Raw genomic sequence first — 21,221 nt, 5'->3', positions numbered from 1 at the left:
CATAAAGAAATCCACCTTTTCTATGAGGCTGTATGATGACTGATGTTCTCATTTTAGGGAGCCAAGAAACTTCTCAGGAACAAGTAATTTAAGAAACGTACATTTAAAATGTCAATAGTGTCCCCAAGTTTCAATATTTATACTTGTTAGTAATCAATGGCATATTGTAGCTGCCAACAGATAATTCCCACTGTTTTCCATTTTGACTGGAAAACTGTTTTTAAAAGGCCATGTTTATTGTCTGTTTCCTTGCCCTCAAAGACAGCTTAAGAACTATTGCTCAAATTTCCCGGAACAATTCATCTTCAGACAGACTACTGAGTATTTCAGCCTGAAAAGAGGAAAGTTAAAAAATTCTATAAGAGAGGTGTTTACAATGAAAGCTATTATGCAACCGAAATTACAGAAATGGCTTGTCAAAAATTAAAAATATTAAAATGATTTATAGATGTTTGAATAGTGTTAGAAATTATGAATTTCATAAATTTGATCAATTTAGTTCAGTAGATCTTGGGTGGGATTTTCACAAGCAATTAAGTAACTTCAAAGCACAAATCCCATTTACTTCCCATGAGATGTGCTCCTAAGTCACTTAGACTCCTTAGAACAGTTGCTTTCAACCTGTGGTCCGTGGACCACTGCGGGTCTGCAGGCTACGTCTAAGGGGTCCATGAAAGGTGACTAATGAAAATAAAGTTTCATGTCCCAGAAAAGGCATTCCATTTTTCTGATCAACCAAAAGCATGTTAATACCCCCACCTACAGGTCAAAGCCCAGAAGTGTTGTCATTATCACAGATGCCCAGTTTAGTGCCCTTTCTCAGGCTGCATCAAATGCCGTGCCAAGAACCTGCAACATTTGAATTCTGCTCAGTCACTTTTCAATCTAAGACTACTATGGTAGGGGTCTGCAGACCACACGTTGACTTTCCAAAGGGGTCCGCACCTCTATTTGACATTTTTTAGGGTCTGCAAATGAAAAACGGTTGAAAACCACTGCCTTACAAAATCCCACCCTTCGGCAAATAGCTTGGAGAAAAGCTAAAATATTGATGGAGAGGATCCTAAAATATGACAACAAAGAATTTTACAAACATTCTGTCCTTTGTGACTTATATATTGTATACACAATAAACTAGTTTACTAAAACTCCAAGGGCAACTGCCACCTACAGTGTTAGGAAGAGATTCTTCTACAATCCATTCCTTTTATAACTTAGTGGGTGGGGTATAATCTCAATTTAGCACAATAATTTGGTATTTCTTACTTTAATATACTCCCAAGTTATTCAGGGATCTATCGATGTAGAGGGATATTTTTCCAATTTCCCCTCTTCCTCCTGCTCCAAAACTGAAACATCTGCCAAAAAAAATTTAATACAGTTTTCTAATTTGATCTCAGATTACTTTCTGCTAAAAAAAAAAAAAATACCAACCTTGCTTATATAATGCTATCCTGTCTTTATTGCCAAATTTTCAGTTACTCTTACTTCGAGTCATTTAAGCCATTAATGCAATGTATATTTCTCATACTGCTTTTAATAGGCTTACTTTTTTTTGCATTCCTTTTTGTATTCTTGTCAAAGAAAAGAGACCTTCAAATATCTTAGGATCTAGCTGCTATGACTGTTTATTCTATTTAACCTTGTAATGGCCTGGTATTACTATTTTTCTTCTTTAAAGAGAAAATTAAGAGGTTTTTTTTTTATTTATATTGGAAGTGTTATATATTTGTTCCTCTACCCCAGGCCTTCCACCCAATCAAAATCCCAGTACCACATTTTTGTAAGCAACAAGGAATAGGACAACTGCTCAAGTTCCTAAGCAGGTGGTTCCTGCAAGGTTTTAGTAAAGGCAAGTCATCAAATAACCTCAGGCCTCAGAACTGGGAAATCTCTGACTTAAAAAAAAAAAGTAATTATTAAATTTTAGACTAAAGGAAATGAGAGGCATATTTGGCAGAGAAATGCGTTGGTCAAAATGTAGCATGATATGGCTTATACACAGCAGTGATCAAAATCTTAACCTATCTGGCTTGTTTCCTCAAAGTCTTAACAAATTAAGCACTTTATTACTTAACCAATGAAGTAAACTATCCACCGTGATTTTTTCCAAAGATATTCCAATCTTTATACTTCTTTGGAGGGAGTGGGGGGGGGAGAGAAATGTGGTGAGGAGGAGTTTCTTTCTTTTATAGATCCCATAAATGTCTCAGAAGGAGTCTACACTGCTACAAGCATCAGGCAAGATAGGAGAGGCAGAATCCATTGGACAGTGATAGTGCCATCCTTCCCTAAGAGGGAGCTACCTATCAGCTCAGAGAGCAAAGAACACTATATTATTTTGTTTGGCGGGTTTTTCCAGTATCTTAACCTTATATGTAAACCATAAGAAAAATCCATGATTAAGTAAAATCTGAAATGTTAGCTTAATATAAAGTTACAAGCAACAAGAAACTGAGAATTATAAATTATGTTTTGGCACAACAGATTGGCATTTTTGGCCTTAAAGTATGGCATTTCCTTCTTTGATAATTTAAGCCAATTTACCGCAATAGAGAGGTAAAGGAGATAGGTTAGCAATGTCCGTATCAGGTATGAAATCGATATTTCTTTGGAACTATGAATTGGAATCCCAGTCATCAATTTGTTTCATCAATTTTGATGCAGTTAAAAACAAAGACCATGCTTAATCCACATGGACCCTGAAGGTCTCTTGCACTAAGCGACGAATTTGTCCTGCTGGTTTTGGTCAAAGTTTCTCCATCCTACCTCAGGCTTTCAATCATGGCACTGTGCACCAGTTTATCTATATGGCCACCATCTTCCCACCTCATAGATGGGTGGACTCTGGCAGTAGAGGAATTTATACATAGTTTGTAAAGCACTTTTGGATCCTTCATACACTTCCATAGCTAATAAAATTCTTTGCATTTAGTATGTTAAGTGGCAAATATAAAACTTTTTAAAAATGGATGGTATTTTTCTGCAATGTTAACTCATCCACATTGGACGCATGTGGACATTTCAAATCCCTTTTCTGTAAAGAGTAACAATATAATTGATAAGTGTAGTCCACAAAATATACAGGATGTACAACGTGACAAGGCTAGAGCTGCCACTGAAACCTTAAAATTAATCAGGAAATGCAATTATCATCTGTGCAACCATAATGATAAAGTGTCATTTGGAGAGACTGCATTTTACGTACAACGCCTCTAACTCAAATTGTCACAGCGGCAGTGTGCACTGCAATGTCACAAAGGAGACAGGCCTTCATTAGACTCTGGTAAAAATCTTAGCTGCCTATTGAGTTTTTCACAATTATTATACATCCAACTATTTTAGCCCAAGAGCTTATTCACTGCTGAGTAACATGCAAGTTTCATAGTCCATCTGCTTTTAATCATACAAATAACGTGTGGAAATTCTTCTCTTAACAGAATAGGGAAAAAAAATTCAGCTTCATAACTCAGACACAGCTAGTAGGGTTTACTTTAAACTTACAACCAAGAAAAATTCATTTTTTGGCTGAAACTAGATTATCGAAAGCATTCTATTAAAGTTATAAGCAAGTAAAACTGAGTTGTACTTGAAACAATCCTCCAACCTTAATTATAGCACTTGTTACCAAGAGCTACAATTATTAAGTACAATGCCATTACTTTAAAAGTGTTGCTTCCTCATGGGACAATGCCAAGAGCTTTGCAGATTCTGGAAAATTTCATCATCAAAGATTTTTTTCCCCTCTCGATGAAAGATTACTTGTGGCCCAATTAAAGCCTAGTTTTCAATTAAAGGCATACCGGAAAATAGGTAAACCTCAAAAAGAGAGCTAGATTGTACACCACTCTCACCTCACCCAGATGCAAGGGGGAGCAAGGGAATATTAGGCTCCCTCACACTTTCCTGCATAGCTGTATAAGACTTACCCTATTCACAGACTTAGATACAGGGAAAGCAGGAAGGGGCTGCGTACCCGACATATTCCCCCTGTGAACAAATGCAGGGCAGGGCAAAACCGTGGCTCCACTCACTTATGATCTGATCGGTGGAGCTGACTAGATCCAAGAGGGAGAGAGCATGCTACACCTATAAAGGGTTGTAATAGGTTTCTCTCCTTCTTTAGTGCAAGAGCACAGCAGATTTGTGCCTCCAATATACATCTCTGAGACACCCTACTAACAGGCCGACATAGTTGATAAGCTGCCTTTTGCTTGGGCTGTGCCTCAATGCACAATCTTTCTAGCCCATATAACTGAAACAGAAAAGTTTTAAAAGCATCTGCAAGGGCTTGCTTCTGGACAAGAGCTAATCTAAAAGAGTTGCCATAAGTTCGTGTGGAGGAAAAGACCACATAGTAACTGTGCTTCCTTGAGATGGTTTGTCTGTGTGTATTCCAGTTATGGTGGTGCATGCAAACTGACAGAGTCAGTCTAGGTAAATGGGCAATATATTGTTTTATTATTTGCAAAGCAGCACAGGTGTACAGTACTTGACAGGCAAAGAGGCAGTTCCCTACCCCCAAGGTCTTGTAATCTAAATGAAACCTTTTCAACTGTACACTGATGCAAGGAACAGAGAATATTCTGGTGGACCTCAGATCTGAATCTAAGAATCTCTTAGGTTTTATTTTTGCCATTTAAAAGCTCATATTTAAAATATAACAGCAATGTAAAAGGTTTACCTGTAACAACTCAAGGGTCATAGGTATATTCTTAAGCTCCTTTAGCAAATCCAGTGCCCCAGCCTGTAAAACATGCATAAAAGTATTATTCAAAATATATTTTATTTCCTACACAGTTAACTTCTAAAATGTTTAGCAGAACACAAGTGATCTCTCTTTAAACTCCCACAGTATAAGTTTTAGTTTTGTGAAAGGTTCCAGATTGATAACTCTGAAGACTTAAATCCTATTTATCCACAGAACAAGCTTAGCACAAGAAGTGACACTGCAAGTTTCTCCGGACTCTTAACATCAATGTGCCTCGACCCCAATTCGGAGATGCTATCTTGGGGGTGAGAGCAGTTTAGTCCCACACCATTTAGTTTTTGGTCTCTCTATTAAGATTACCATGTACCACCATTTATGGGAGTGGTTAAAGTCACATCAATACTTATACCTTGGGAAGTGGATTTACAGCAGACTCATTTCACTCAAGTTCCCCAGACAGACATCACACAGCAGCACGTTTCAGTCTGTAATGAACTGGGCTAGATTAGAATAAGCAACCTGAAGATGAAGGCTCTATACATCCCATTACCAATCCTTAGGTAACCAGTTCCTCTACTAGAAATATTTCTAACTGGAATTATGTTGGCATGGGTAGACTATATTTCTTTAAAGGTATCAAACACGGGTAACCAGATTACAGTATTTTACTACACACAAGTGTAGTTTTCCCCTTGGGATAGTGTTTATTTTTCTAAATCACTCAAAAATTCTGCAAGTGAAAAAAGTTGAATAAGGGCTTTCTTTCAAGCTATAGCTATCTGCAACCACTCTTATCACTACATTCATCTCCAATCTAATACCCAGAATCCCATGCATGTACTGCAAGTGGATCTTTCAGACAAAACCTTAAAATGAGGTTCTGCTCCTAAAAGTTATAAATTGCAGAGCATGGATCCATACTTGTCTTAATCCCACTAAATCAAATCTCATCAGTTTACATGTGAAAACTCTCTCTCTCTCCAATGGACAACACTGCAAACTCAACCTGGAATCTGAGTTCTTTCTGGTTCATGTATCACTAATGTAGATTCATCACCTAGTTCATTTTGTAGTTGATGCATGCTCCAGAACAGAATCTAATTCACTCAGCTATGCTGCACTGAGGTTAGACCTACTAACAGTTTAAAAAAAAATACCCCTAAACTTTAGTCAATACTGTAAGCAGCTATTATTCTGAATACACTGAGGAAGCAAGACTGACTGAATAAACTGTCACTTTTAGTCACACTCCAGGGGAGGGGGAAAAAAAAAGTTCTCTCTGAGATGCATGGACATTAAGGATCCCATTGCAGTTTTATCAAGGTTGGGTGTTTGCCCGCACATCTTGGACAAAATCTTCCCCTCTCACCTTAATGCAGTGTACTGTGCTGGTGGCTCCCATCCCAGAATGGCTACATTTGACTTGTATTCTATATACAGGCAAACTTCAGCTAACAAAATTGTGGTTAACTAAAGTCATTTATATTACCCAGTGATACTATATGCTTATGAGCTCTTAATTGGTGCTACAAAGGAACAGCATGCAAGGTGGATCCTGAGCAAATATCTCTGCCTAGTCTCCCCTGGTTCCTAACAAAGGAGAACTCCAGTCCTGTGAAGTTTAGAAGCTCTGTATTGTTGAAAAGAAGGTTTACAGAAATAGATCTCCCAATATATAACCTGCCAAATATCTGAATGCTTCCATAAAGTCTAGTGTTTTCCTAAGGATGAAAAAGGCTAAATACTTGTAAAGTATGATAATCAGCTGCCAACATTCATTAACAAATCCTCTAACAAACTTCTCGTGATACAGATTTTATATTATACTAAATTCCATGTGTTTCATTTTTTGAGGGGGAAGGGAAAGGGAGCACAAGGAAAGGAAAGAAGGGGAGGGAAGGCCCAACTGTATCTCACCTCTATATTCACGATTCAGAAGCTTTAAAGAAGCAGCCTTCTGATTCTGTACACCTATACACTTAACCACCATCTCCAAGCAATGCACTGTTTTAAAATGAACTCTTTGCTGCTAAGAAATGTCAGACTGCCTGGCTTGGAGGCCAAAAGACTTTTTCTGCGGATATAATACAGCAGAGGTAGCGACAGTGCAGTCTGTCTCCCACACCTTCTCATTGTACCTCCTTCTTGAACCTGAAGTATCTCCAGGAATTTAAGAGTACTTGAGTTTTCCTGTATAGTTCAGGGTCTATTCAGTTTTGTTTTCTGCTAACAAACAGCCAAATAGTGCAATCTGTAGTTTGTGATACAGACACCTGTCCACTAGGTACTAGACAAATCAATTAATTTCAAAGACTGAACAGTTATCAGATTCTAAAAATTGTCACTAATAACCTGGATGTACAGCTACCCAGTCCCTATAACAATTCAACTTTTTACATTATACTCTCGTTATTTCTCATCCTCTTTGGATTATGGGCCATTTTATTTTAACCACTGATCCTATATATTTCTGCAAGTCTCCTCCTTTCTAGACACCACAAAAATAAATAAAGAAACAAACGTAGGGCTTGTCTACCTGTACAGTGCTGTAGCGAAGACACCACTATATCCATGGAAGAGCTTCTCCTGTCAGTGTAGTTGTAATGTCTACACCCGGAGTTAGATCGGTATAATGTCGCTCAGGGAGTGTGGATTTTTCACACCCCTGAGCACCATAGTTGTACTGATGTAAGTTTGTAGCATAAGCCTTAGACTGTTTAGATCTCCTCCCTGTATTTAAGCAAACCTCTATCAAGCATAGCTTACTCTGCTCCTGTGTGGTGTGGTTAGACAGTGGCTGTTCTACAAGGCCAAGTACATCACCTTCCCATTGCTCCCAGACCATAGCCGTCCAGAGCTGTATCCCACAGCATTCTCTCCTCCTAGCTCATTAGCACAATCCCACTCTCTCAGCCTCACTCTCCCTTTCCCACTTTGATTTTGTTTATATTTATTACACAATGATGCCTGCAAAAAAATAATACTGACATGTTTAATTGAACATTTAACTTTTTACACCTCATCTCTTAGCTGACAAAAGTAAAAGTTTACTTCTTAGTGCAGCACAACCGATGTAACTATAGAAGAGTAAGTTGGGTTTTATTTTGCATCTACCTATTATCAACAAAATGGTCAGCTAAGTTCTGACTGCAGATTCATTTAGTGGTGATGATTAAGACTTTGTGTTTGTCACAGATTCTGTGACTTTCTGTAACTTCTGCAGCAGCCGGTGCACCTGGCCTGGGGGCTGCCTGAGCAGCTCGGGCAGCCCCTTGGCTAGGTGCACCAGCCGCTGCTGGGGCAGTCTCAGCCCCCCATCCCGCAGTAGCAGGAGTTGGGGGGAGGACCTCAGGGCTGTGGTGCAGTGTTTACCAGAGGGGGGCTCCCCAGAAGAGCCACAGCAACTCCAGTCCCTCAACTCCTAGCTCCATGTGCTGCCTCCCCCTGCAGGCACCGCCCCCGCAGCTCCCATTGGCCACGTTTCCCAGCCAATGGGAGCTGCAGAAACAGGGCTTGGGGTGGAGTGGAAGCAGCACGTAGAGCTAGAATCCCCGCTTCCCAGGAGCCAGGTAGGGAGCCTATCTCCAGCCCCACCAACCCCCCCTCCCCAGCACCCACAGCACCCCCTGGGCTGCAACCCCTCCACTCCAAACACCCACAGCACCCCCTACAGGGCATGGCCCCCCTCCCGAGCACCCACAGTGCCCCCATCCCAGACCACACCCCCGAGCCACACCTCCAAGTTTTAGTCAGGCGTATATAGTAAAAGTAATGGACAGATCACCGGCCGTAAATTTTTGTTTACTGCCCGTGACCTGTCCATGACTTTTACTAAAAATACCATGACTAAAACGTAGTCTTAGTGATGATGCAATAGGCAAAAATAATTCAGGTAGTCTTTCAGCTACCAAGTTTAATCTAAAGCCCTTACAGAAAAATATTTTGACATGTAAATGCAGAAGTAAAACACAGTACTCCATGAAGTAACTGGCATGGTCGCTTTTCTGACTATAACCATGAGAGAGCAGTATTGAAAGAGGCACCCAATCCAGTGAATACTGTGTAGAGAAAGTGTTTGCCTAAGATGGCTTGATGCAGTTTACCAATTTCCTACTCATCCCATCTACATCCTGAAGCACTTACATGAGAGGAAAGTGATCAGGAACAGTCAGCATGGATTCACCAAGGGAAGGTCATGCTTGACTAATCTAATCGCCTTCTATGATGAGATTACTGGTTCTGTGGATTAAGGGAAAGCAGTGGATGTATTGTTTCTTGACTTTAGCAAAGCTTTTGACACGGTCTCCCACAGTATTCTTGTCAGCAAGTTAAAGAAGTATGGGCTAGATGAATGCACTATAAGGTGGGTAGAAAGTTGGCTAGATTGTCGGGCTCAACGGGTAGTGATCAATGGCTCCATGTCTAGTTGGCAGCCGGTGTCAAGTGGAGTGCCCCAGGGGTTGGTCCTGGGGCCGGTTTTGTTCAATATCTTCATAAATGATCTGGAGGATGGTGTGGATTGCACTCTCAGCAAATTTGCGGAGGATACTAAACTGGGAGGAATGGTTGATACGCTGGAGGGCAGGGATAGGATACAGAGGGACCTAGACAAATTGGAGGATTGGGCCAAAAGAAATCTGATGAGGTTCAATAAGGATAAGTGCAGGGTCCTGCACTTAGGACGGAAGAACCCAATGCACAGCTACAGACTAGGGACCAAATGGCTAGGCAGCAGTTCTACAGAAAAGGACCTAGGGGTGACAGTGGACGAGAAGCTGGATATGAGTCAGCAGTGTGCCCTTGATGCCAAGAAGGCCAATGGCATTTTGGGATGTATAAGTAGGGGCAGAGCGAGCAGATCGAGGGACGTGATCATTCCCCTCTATTCGACATTGGTGAGGCCTCATCTGGAGTACTGTGTCCAGTTTTGGGCCCCGCACTAGAAGAAGGATGTGGATAAATTGGAGAGAGTCCAGCAAAGGGCAACAAAAATGATTAGGGGTCTGGAACACATGACTTATGAGGAGAGGCTGAGGGAACTGGGATTGTTTAGTCTGCAGAAGAGAAGAATGAGAGGAGATTTGATAGCTGCTTTCAACTACCTGAGAGGTGGTTCCAGAGAGGATGGTTCTAGACTATTCTCAGTGGTAGAAGAGGACAGGACAAGGAGTAATGGTCTCAAGTTGCAGTGGGGGAGGTTTAGGTTGGATATTAGGAAAAACTTCTTCACTAGGAGGATGGTGAAACACTGGAATGCATTACCTAGGGAAGTGGTAGAATCTCCTTCCTTAGAAGTTTTTAAGGTCAGGCTTGACAAAACCATGGCTGGGATGATTTAATTGGGGATTGGTCCTGCTTTGAGCAGGGGGTTGGACTAGATGACCTCCTGAGGTCCCTTCCAACCCTGATATTCTATGATTCTATGATTGATTCTACTTTGTGATGTTATCGAAATACTATTGGTAACTATGTTGTTTATACCTGTTATGATTCATCCCCTCCCATATGTGTCTATCTCTGAATCTTTACTAAATTATCCAAAAAATTAACTGATTTAAATACTGGTACCTAGTACTCTGCATTTCCATAATGCCTTCCACTCTGTGGTCTCAAACTGTTTTACCAACATTAATGAATTAAGAAGTCTACAACCCCCAGAGGTAAGGAAATATTATTCCCATTTTACAGATGTGGAAACAAGCAGAAACTTCCTAAAGTGTCACAAGACATATGTGTCTTGACTCTACCCTACCATCCTCTGCTTTAATCAGAAAGCCTTCTTCCCCTCTATTAATTTTCTAATATTAGTTAATTGCAATGAAGCTACATTCTACTTGCCACAAAAGGCAAACCTGTTCTGAGCTTCAGTCATTTAGAAGCCAGCACACCAAACAGGTATAGTTTAGTTTAATTATAGAAAAGGGAGCAGCAAAGAATAGACAATGTAAAGAGAATTCCATAATAAATACTAAAGTTATATAAAACATAGAAGAAAAGAGTAGTACTGCATGTAAAATTATTAACAAATTGTTTGGAAACTGAAACTTCTTGGAAAATGCACTTTCCTGAAATACTGTAGGTATGGGGAAAAGTTCCACTAGCCATTCTTAAATAGTGGGGTCTAGAATGATTTCTAAACAAACACTAAAATAAGTGTGACAATATTTAATATTAAAAGTCCTGTCGAAAGACATAACTTGGACAATTATTAAATATTTGCTAAAGACTGTATTTTTGAGACTGAATGTATCCATACCTTAAAGCATTATTTGCATAAAATGTTGACCACAGACTATCCAAAGAGGCCTGTTAAAAAGAGCCTATTTCCCAATTAAACAGGGTTTCATCAAAAAATTCCACAAAACATTTCAGCTTCAAAGAACTTTTGTTGAACCAAAGGTCGGACTTCAATGGAACCCTGCCTGCCAGACAGTTTCCACTAGAAACTTGCAGGACAGGCTACTGCGAACCTGGGGTTTCCAAAGTCCATTGCTCTGGGATAGTCCCTCTATACCGGCTGCCCCAGAGCCTCCAATTTCCCACCTCCTATGGAGCCAGAAGCCCAGAAGTTTTTGCTCCACAGTAGGGAGCCTGGAAGCCCTGGGACAGGCTTCCAGGTCCATAGCTCTCAGGCAGCTCCACCATATGGACTCCCTCAGAGTTGGGGACCCTGGAAGCCTTGGCAACTGCTACTGAAACTGACATAGGACCCCTGACAGTTTCACCACTGTTAAGCAGTGGTGGGCAGTAGTGAACCTGATAACCATGTCAATTTCAGTTAGCAGCAGCTGAATTCCCAGGAGGCACACTTCCTTTCAGAAACCCCATATGCTGGTTTTTCTAAAACTCATTATATATATAAAATTCCCAGTTGCAGGAAAGTCAAAATCTCCCATGAAACTGAATTACCAAATTTTGGCTAGCTCTGTTGATAAATATACAACACATTTCAGGAGCTTCTAATAAAGTGGCTGATGCACTCTCCCTTGAAAGTTTCCCAGAATCAACTGGTTAAAATTGTCCTTAAGATGTGGAAAATATTGTTAGTCTTTATACAGTTAGTAGTATATTTTAGAGGTGCATGTGTCTTATTAACTCTGTTTTCTCCTAGAGCTCCAGGAAGAAATCACAGCCAATGTTTCACCCTATCTGTGATTTGGGGGGCATGTCATAAATATAAAGGAAAGGGTAACTACCTTTCTGTATACAGTGCTATAAAATCCCTCCTGGCCAAAGGCAAAACCCTTTCACCTGTAAAGGGTTAAGAAGCTAAGGTAACCTCGCCGACACCTGACCCAAAATGACCAATGAGGGGACAAGATACTTTCAAATCTAGAGGGGGGCGGGGAACAAAGGGTTCTGTCTGTCTCTGTAATGCTTTTGCTGGGAACAGATCAGAAATGCAAGCCTTCCAACTCCTGTTAAGTTAGTAAGTAATCTAGCTAGAAAATGCGTTAGATTTTCTTTTGTTTAATGGCTGGTAAAATAAGCTGTGCTGGAGGGATTGTATATTCCTGTTTTGTATCTTTTTGTAACTTAAGGTTTTGCCTAGAGGGATTGTCTATGTTTTGAATCTGATTACCCTGTAAGGTATTTACCATTCTGATTTTACAGAGGTGATTCTTTTACCTTTTCTTTAATTAAAATTCTTCTTTTAAGAACCTGATTGATTTTTCATTGTTCTTAAGATCCAAGGGTTTGGTTCTATGTTCACCTGTACCAATTGGTGAGGATTATTATCAAGCCTTCCCAAGGAAAGGGGGTGTAGGGCTTGGGGGAATATTTTGGGGGAAGACATCTCCAAGTGGTCTCTTTCCCTGTTCTTTGTTTAAAACGCTTGGTGGTGGCAGCATACTGTTCAAGAACAAGGCAAAGTTTCTACCTTGGGGAAGTTTTTAACCTAAGCTGGTAAGAATAAGCTCAGGGAGTCTTTCATGCAGGTCCCCACATCTGTACCCTAGAGTTCAGAGTGGGGAAAGAACCTTGACATGCCCAATGGCCTGTGATGGGATGCTAGATAGGGTGGGATCTGAGTTACTACAGAGAATTCTTTCCTGGGTGTCTAGCTGGTGAGTCTTGCCCACATGCTCAGCGTTTAGCTGATGGCCATATTTGGGGTCGGGAAGGAATTTCCTCCAGGGCAGATTGGCAGAGGCCCTGGGGGTGTTTTGCCTTCCTCTGCAGCGTGGGGCACGGGTCACTTCCTGGAGGATTCTCTGCTCCTTGAAGTCTTTAAGCCACAGTTTGAGGTCTTCAATAGCTCAGGCATAGGTCAGGGGTTTGTTACAGGAGTGGGTGGGTGAGATTCTGTGGCCTGCGTTGTGCAGGAGGTCAGACTAGATGATCATAATGGTCCCTTCTGACCTTAAAGTCTATGATTCTATGATTCAGTAAGAGACCACAACACTAAGGAATGTTTGTAATTGTACTGCATGCAAAGACTTTTCATTAGGTAAGTCTGATCCTTGATTTCCTAAATTTTGGTACGTCAAATATCTATTTGTCATGGGTTCACGCTACACAAAAGATAGGGACTTGCTAGTTGTGAGTGGTGATCTGTTTATTTTAGATCTATATATCAAAGACAAAAGCAGAACCCATGAGGATAGGAATACTCTCAGATCCTCTTTGTACAAATACTGATTGTGGATACCAGTGGAATACAACTAACAATGTGCTAGGGAATGTGCACACAAACTAAAGAATTTGCAATTAACATTTCTACCAAATCCAATTTTCAGTTTTAAAAATAGTTTTCCTGTTTTTTTGGCTGAAGGTCTCAGTTGAAGGGACTACAAATATCAATTGAGAACTTTCTCAGACTCTTGCTTGAAAGGGCAGGGATGGTGAATCTTTAATTGAGAAAGCTTCTCTCTCCCCCACCCTCGCCCCTTTTATTAGAATTAAGTGTTAACAAAAGAAAACAAAAATCGAAGTCTTTTGAGAATTGAATAAAAAATTGTCAGGTTTCGCTGCCTTGGTATCTCTTCAGTAACAGAGCTGGCTGCTCAGCCACCCATAGGACTGGTCTTCCAAGAAATACAGGGTAAAGTATAAATCCTTGAACTTTTAATTTTTTTATTTTTATTTTTTGTAATCTTTACAGGCCTTCTTTTCTCTGATTTGAAGTACAATGGAGGGTCACAACTCAACTCTGCCCCTCCTGCCCAAAAGTATGGCACCTGGGAAACCTCTGGCCAACTTTAGACATTTTCCATACGCTGGGGATGAGCAAAACAGGAGGTTAAGTTCTACACTGAACTGTTGGTATTTCAGATATCATTGAAAGGTCTAGCTTCAGACATGTTTTCGTAATCTGCTGAATTATGCTTGAGGTGAAAGTCTAAGTAAGAGTCATCAGCATCTTCTCCTGGTGTTAAGATGTATGTTAGTGCTGTGCTGTTAGAGTTATTCATTAAGTCATTACGACCCTTCCTTTCTTTATGGCTAGACTGGAGGTGGGGGAAAAAGAGGGGATTGTAACACTGTACCTCAAAGTAGCACTGTGGAACCCCCATATTCAGCACTATCATATAATTATGATTGTTTTGAACAAAGTATACTTTGTGAGGTAACATTTTAAGTCTTGATCAGTTGACCATTAATATCCTGTTGACTTGTAGATACTACCATTGTATGTGAAGTTATGAAGTATTGCTATACATGCTGCTGAAATATGTTGTGAGGTTGGGAGATACCCACAGCAAACCTTTCAGTTGCAACAAAGGAGGGCCAGACAGGGGTTGGTGGCCCATGAAAAAGAATCCACTATCCCAGAGGTTTCTCAGAGAAGGCACATACGCAAGGCCGCATTAACACAGGGGCTTTAGGGACTGCAGCCCAGGGCCCCGAGCTGAGGAGGGCCCCAGCACAGCAGGGTTCAGGCAGACTGCCTGCATGCCGTGTCCCCATGCAGCTCCCGGAAATGGCCGGCTGCTGGCATGTCTCTGTGGCCCCTGGTGGTGGGGGAGGCATCTCCACGCATTATCCCCACCCCCAGCACCATCCCCGCAGCCCCCATTGGCCAGGATCTGGCCAACGGAAGCTGCAGGGGCAGCGCTTGCTGGTAGCACACATAGACACGCTGTCCCCCTCCCCTGAGGGGTGCACAGAGACGTGCCAGCAGTCGGCCACTTCCGGGAGTGGCAGGGGCCACGGCATGCAGCCTACCTGCACCCTGCTGCGCCACCGGCTGGGAGCTGCCTGTGGTAAGCACCTCCCGGCCAGAGCCAATATCTCGTACCCCCTCCTGCACCCCAACCCCGTGCCCCCGGTCAGAATTCCCTCCTGCACCAAACTCCCTCCCAGAGCTTGTATCCCTCATCCTCTCCTACACCCCAACACTCTGCCCCAGCCTGGAGCCCCCTCCTGCACCCAAACTCCCTCCCAGAAAGAAACTAACTTGACAGCTGTTCTAAGGTAAGAAGTAGGTTATTTTGAATTAACTATATTCTACAGGTTTTAAGACTGAAATGTAACCACAGAACGTCTTTATGTTAATTAAAAGGCAAATTTAGTACAGCATTAATAGCCTTGATGCCATAATTGTGATCGTTTTGTTTTAAATTTGAAAAAAGACTTGCATACAGGGACCCAACAAAATCTAATAGCCCCAAGCCCACAGGAGAGTTAATCCGGTCCCGCACATATGCCATGGGGGTGGATTAACCCATGTCACAGCAAGGATCTTTCTAGCAGCTAGAAGAAAGTATAAAAGAGCGACAGTGACATAATCACTTGGCCTCTCTTCTCCTTGCTCCCATCTCAACCCCTGGAAGGTCGCCTGGAAGGAAGTCTAGTCTGTGTATTGAGGAACTATAAAGTGCCTGTAACATCTGTTAGGATTCAAATCTTACTTAGTCTGTTAAAAGTCAGAATTTAGATTGCATTTTTATTTCTTAGGTAACCAACTTTGATCTCCATGCCTGCTACTTATAAACACTTCAAATCTGTTTTGTATTTTACCTAAAACAGTGCGTTTTTGGTTGAAGTGTTTGAGGAAGCTTAGTTCAAATTACAATGGCTGGTGCAGGTCCACTTTCCTATGAAAAACTGGTGAACTAAGTAATGAGCAGGCTTCTGAGCAGTTCAAGACAGCACAGTTCTGGGGTGTAGGGCTGGAGCTGGGTGGAAATTAGCTGAAGCCTCTCTACTGATGGTTCATGAGTGGCTGGGAGATCATTCATATAACTCAGTTGGATGCGTCCCTGCTGTGGATGGCTGTGTAAGTGGAGTACCCGACAGAGGGTTGGAGCTTATCACAGCATCACAGTGTGATAGGGACACCGCATGTTGTTGGATTTGGAGGGCTGAGGTGCCACAGTCCAGGTTACACCCCGGGGACTCTGTGACAGGAATAACCCAACACTATTTCTGTTTTAACATAGAGCTAATGTATGAAAGAGGTCAAAAACCGCTGTGTCACAGCAACTATTTCGTGAAGTAGCGACACAATTTTCTGCACAAAAAAACCAGGAGTTCAAAATTTCAGTTGAATCTGCTAACTGGTGAAAGGACCTATGCTTACAGTCTCATCTTGGTCATGCACAGCCATCCACCTGAAAAGGCAATTAAACTTTTAAAGTAACTTTATTCCCATGTAAAATCCTTAAAAACCATACTCCCTTTTCACAATTGATTTGTTGACACCCTCAATAACTGAGGAACAAGTCTCAATATGAAGCTAGTACAGTTTACAAACAAAACAAAAAAATATCCCCACACAACTCACCCAGATTAATCAAATGACAATCAGAGGAAAAATGTCTGCATCGACTGGTTTAAAACCTATAACTTTTTAAAATTAAAGTAACTTTTTTAAAGAATACCTTTGTCAAGTTAGTTACACAGTAATGGTTGGTTCTATTAAAGGGAGCTGCCATTTAAATCTAGTAAGAATACTTCCTCTTATCTTTTCTTCTCTAAACTTACTGAACTGTCCTTGAATTTTGAAAATTCGTATGTGCAACATTACCTCTGCCCACCTGCTCTTATGCATTTCAATAAGTTCATTCATTACACTTATATAAAAATAAATGGTACACATTTTTAACTAAGGCTACAGGTAAGGTGCAACCGAATAATGAATAGCACACATTTCAATTACAATCTTATTGGAGGAATAATATAACGTATCTGAGATGTGTGTCAAGTGTTGCATGTTATAAAGTGTAGTATATCAATACAATCTTGTATGATTGCCAGTTGAAAAAACTACATATTACTACTGTTGATTAAGCTGAGCCCTGGTCTACACTACGAGTTTAGGTCGAATTTAGCAGCGTTAGATCAATTTAACCCTGCACCCCTCCACACGACGAAGCCATATTTTTTGACTTAAAGGGCTCTTAAAAATCGATTTCTGTACTCCTCCCCCGATGAGGGGATTAGCACTGAAATCAACCTTGCCGGGTCGAATTTGGGGTAGTGTGGTGGCAATTCGACGGTATTGGCCTCCAAGAGCTATCCCAGACTGCGCCATTGTGACCACTCTGGACAGCGCTCTCAACTCAGATGCATTGGCCAGGTAGACAGGAAAAGGCCCCTGAACTTCTGAATCTCATTTCCTGTTTGGCCAGCGTGGCAAGCTGCAGGTGAGTGCAGATCTCATCAGCAGAGGTGACCATGATGGAGTCCCAGAATTGCAAAAGAGCTCCTGCATGGACTGAACGGGAGGTACGGGATCTGATCGCTGTATGGGGAGACGAATCCGTGCTATCAGAACTCCGTTCCAAAAGACGAAATGCCCAAACATTTTAAAACCATCTCCAAGGGCATGAAGGACAGAGGCTATAACAGGGACCCGCAGCAGTGCCATGTGAAACTTAAGGAGCTCAGGCAAGGCTACCAAAAACCAGAGAGGCAAATGGCTGCTCGGGGTCAGAGCCCCAGACATGCTGCTTCTATGATGACCTGCATGCCATTCTAGGGGGTGCAGCCACCACTACACCACCCCTCTACTTTGACTACATCAATGGATTATCACGCAACAGGGATGAGCATTTTGGAGACGAGGAAGATGAGGAGGAAGCTGAAGATAGCACACTGCAAGCAAGTGGAGAAACCATTTTCCCCAAGAGCCAGGAACTGTTTCTCACCCTGGGCCTGGAGCCAGTACCCCCCGAACCCACCCAAGGTGGGCTCCCGGACCCGTCAGGCAGAGAAGGGACCTCTGGTGAGTGTACCTTTGTAAATATAATACATGGTTTGAAAGCAAGCATGTTTAATGATTAATTTGCCCTGAAGACTTGGGATGCATTCGCAGCCAGTACAGCTACTGGAAAAGTCTGTTAATGTGTCTGGGGATGGAGCGGAAATCCTCCAGGGACATCTCCATAAAGCTCTCCTGGATGGTCACTCCTCATGGTCACCTGGTTGAAATAGGGTAATTTTATTAAGGGGACATTCAGAGGTGGTCGTTCCTGCTGAGCTGCATGCCTGTAGCTGAACAGAAATCTTCTCCGCTATTAGCCACGCGGTGTGGGGAGGGGTGAAGCCATCATCCCATGGAATTGGGTGTATGGGGGCGGGGGGTTAGTTGGGTTTGTGCTGCACGTTAGCCCGAAAACCACAGCCCCTCCTTTTAAATTGCCAACCCATTTTAAATGGCCAGCCTAATGGCTGCTTGGTGTGGGAAATGAGGGCACTGCTGTTTGAAACCATTCCCACATGTTATGAAGGGGAAAGAAGCCAAAAGACTGTGGCTTACCATGGCTGCCTGCAAGCCAAATTCTGTTGCCCAGCCCTGCGTGTGTGATCTCTCACACCAAACCGGCAGACCCTCAATATAAGAGGCAAAATATGATCTTGTACCGAAAGCACATATGCTATGTAACGTTAACAACAAGGTTCACCATGAAAGAGAGTCTACCCATTGTTCTCTAAAATGAGTCTTTTTAAACTACTACTCTCCCTTTTTTCCCCCCTCCCGCAGCTGCAAATGTTTCAACACTCACACTGTCATCTCTGTCCCAGAGGCTAGCGAAAATTAGAAGGCGAAAAAAACACACTCGCAATGAAATGTTCTGAGTTCATGCAGTCCTCCCACACTGAAAGATCCCAGCAGAATGTGTGGAGGCAAGCAATGTCAGAGTTCAGGAAAGCACAATATGAACGCAAGGACAGGTGGTGGGCTGAAGATGATAGGTGGTGTCAGCTTGCTGACAGAGGACAGGAGGCAATGCTGAGGCTGCTGGAGGATCAAACTGATGTGCTCCAGCATATGGTTGAGCTGCAGGAAAGGCAAGAGCACAGACCGCCACTACAGCCCCTGTGTAACCAACTGCCCTCCTCCCCAACTTCCATAGCCTCCTCACCCAGACACCCAAGAATGCGATGAGGGGGCCTCCGGGCACCCAACCACTCCACCCCAGAGTACTGCACAAGCAACAGAAAGCTGGCATTCAATAAGTTTTAAAGTGCAGTATGGCCTTGTCCTTCCCTCCTCCCCCACCCCACCCGGTGCTTCCCTCCTCCCCGACCCATCCCGGGCTACCTTGGCAGTGATGAATAAATAAAGAATGTATTAATTTGAAACAATAATGACTTTATTGCCTCTGCAAGCGGTGATTGAAGGAGGGAGGGGAGAGCGGTTGGCTTACAGGGAAAGAGAGTGAACCAAGGGGGTGGGTTTTCATCAAGGAGAAACAAACAACTTTTACACCGTAGCCTGGCCATTCCTGAAACTGGCTTTCAAAGCTTCTCTGATGCATACCACGCCCTCCTGTACTCTTCTAACTGCCCTGGTGTCTGGCTGTGCGTAATCAGCGGCCAGGCAATTTGCCTCAACCTCCCACCCCACCATAAACATCTCCCCCTTAATTCTCACAGATATTGTGGAGCGCACAGCAAGCAGTAATAACAATGGGAATATTCGTTTCGCTGAGGTCTAAGCGAGTCAGTAAACTGTGCCAGCAGGCTTTTAAACGTCCAAATGCACATTCTACCACCATTCTGCACTTGCTCAACCTATAGTTGAACAGCTCCTGACTACTGTCCAGGCTGCTTGTGTATGGCTTCATAAGCCATGGGAGCAAGGGGTAGGCTAGGTCCCCAAGGATAACTATAGGCATTTCAACATCCCCATTGGTTATTTTCTGGTCTGGGAAGAAAGTCCCTTGCTGCAGCTGTTGAAACAGACCAGAATTCCTGAAGATGCGAGCGTCATGTACCTTTCCCGGCCATCCCACGTTGATGTTGGTGAAACGTCCTTTGTGATCCACCAGTGCTTGCAGTACCATTGAAAAGTACCCCTTTTGGTTTGTGTACTTGCTGCCTTGGTGGTCCAGTGCCAAGATAGGGATATGGGTTCCGTCTATGACCCCACCACAGTTAGGGAATCCCATTGCAGCAAAGCCATCCACTATGACCTGCACATTTCCCAGAGTTACTACTCTTGATAGCAGCAGCTCAGTGATTGCGTTGGCTACTTGGATCACAGCAGCCCCCATAGTAGATTTGCCCACTCCAAATTGATGCCCGACTGACCTGTAGCTGTATGGAGTTGCAAGCTTCCACAGGGCTATCGCCACTCGCTTGTAAACTGTGAGGGCTGCTCTCATCTTGGTATTCTTGCATTTCAGGGCAGGGGAAAGCAAGTCACAAAGTTCTATGGAAGTGCCCTTACGCAAGCGAAAGTTTCGCAGCCACTGGGAATCGTCCCAGACCTGCAGCACTATGTGGTCCCACCAGTCTGTGCTTGTTTTCCGGGCCCAGAATCGGCATTCCACGGCATGAACCTGCCCCATTACCACCATGATGTCCAAATTGCCAGGGCCTGTACTTTGAGAGAAGTCTGTGTCCATGTCCTCATGACTCTCGTCACTGCGCTGCCGTTGCCTCCTTTTGCAGGTTCTGCATATACTGCTGAATAACGTGCGTGGTCTTTACAACGCTCATGACTGGCATGGTGATCTGAGCGGGCTCCATGCTTGCTGTGGTATGGCATCTGCAGGAGAGCAGAGTGGCAGCAGCGGGTGATGACAATGCTGACAGCAATATGGCACCCACACAGAAAAAGGCGCAAAATTATTGTCGGCCGTTGCTTTCAGAGGGAGGGAGAGGAGAGCAAGGGGTAGGCTGGCAGCAGATGGTGCAGTACGACTGCTAGCCATCGTCATCTCCTGGGTGCTCACCAGCAGACGGTGCAGTACGACTGTAGCCATCATCGTTTCCAGGCAGACTGAATCTCCATGAGACCAAACTTAAGAAGAGAATGACCTGGAATCACTCCCATTTATGTCCAGGCGCCCCTGACAGACCTCACCAAAGTCTGCCAGGAGCACCCATGTCTGCCCAGGCGCCCCCAACCAACCTCACCGAGGTCGGCCAAGAGCACCGAGCATCTAGCAGGAGCATCAAGGTCGGCCAAGAGCACCAGCATCTAGCAGGAGATGATGACGATGGTCACCAGTCACAGAATCATAGAATATCAGGATTGGAAGGGACCTCAGGAGGTCATCTAGTCCAACCCCCTGCTCAGAGCAGGACCAATCCCCAACTAAATCACCAT

General features: G+C 43.1%; 1 protein-coding gene across 3 annotated transcripts in view; it reads right to left on the bottom strand.

The window, feature by feature from the left end:
* TCEA1 (transcription elongation factor A1) overlaps positions 1 to 21,221 on the bottom strand; it is a 62,155-nt gene that overhangs the window by 37,591 nt on the left and 3,343 nt on the right. For 2 of the 3 annotated variants that reach the window (XM_073331154.1, XM_073331155.1), the window contains exon 2: positions 4,685 to 4,747. In XM_073331154.1, the coding sequence (XP_073187255.1) occupies positions 4,685 to 4,747 (63 nt within the window). Of the gene's footprint in view, positions 1 to 1,266; positions 1,359 to 4,684; positions 4,748 to 21,221 lie in introns of those variants that run through there. The other variant, XM_073331156.1, reaches the window with a different exon arrangement.

The sequence above is a fragment of the Lepidochelys kempii genome, chromosome 2 (genome assembly GCF_965140265.1).
Source record: "Lepidochelys kempii isolate rLepKem1 chromosome 2, rLepKem1.hap2, whole genome shotgun sequence".
NCBI lineage: Eukaryota > Metazoa > Chordata > Testudines > Cheloniidae > Lepidochelys > Lepidochelys kempii.
The sequence above is the reverse complement of the archived record's forward strand: the minus strand, read 5'-3'. Positions and strand labels throughout refer to the sequence as shown.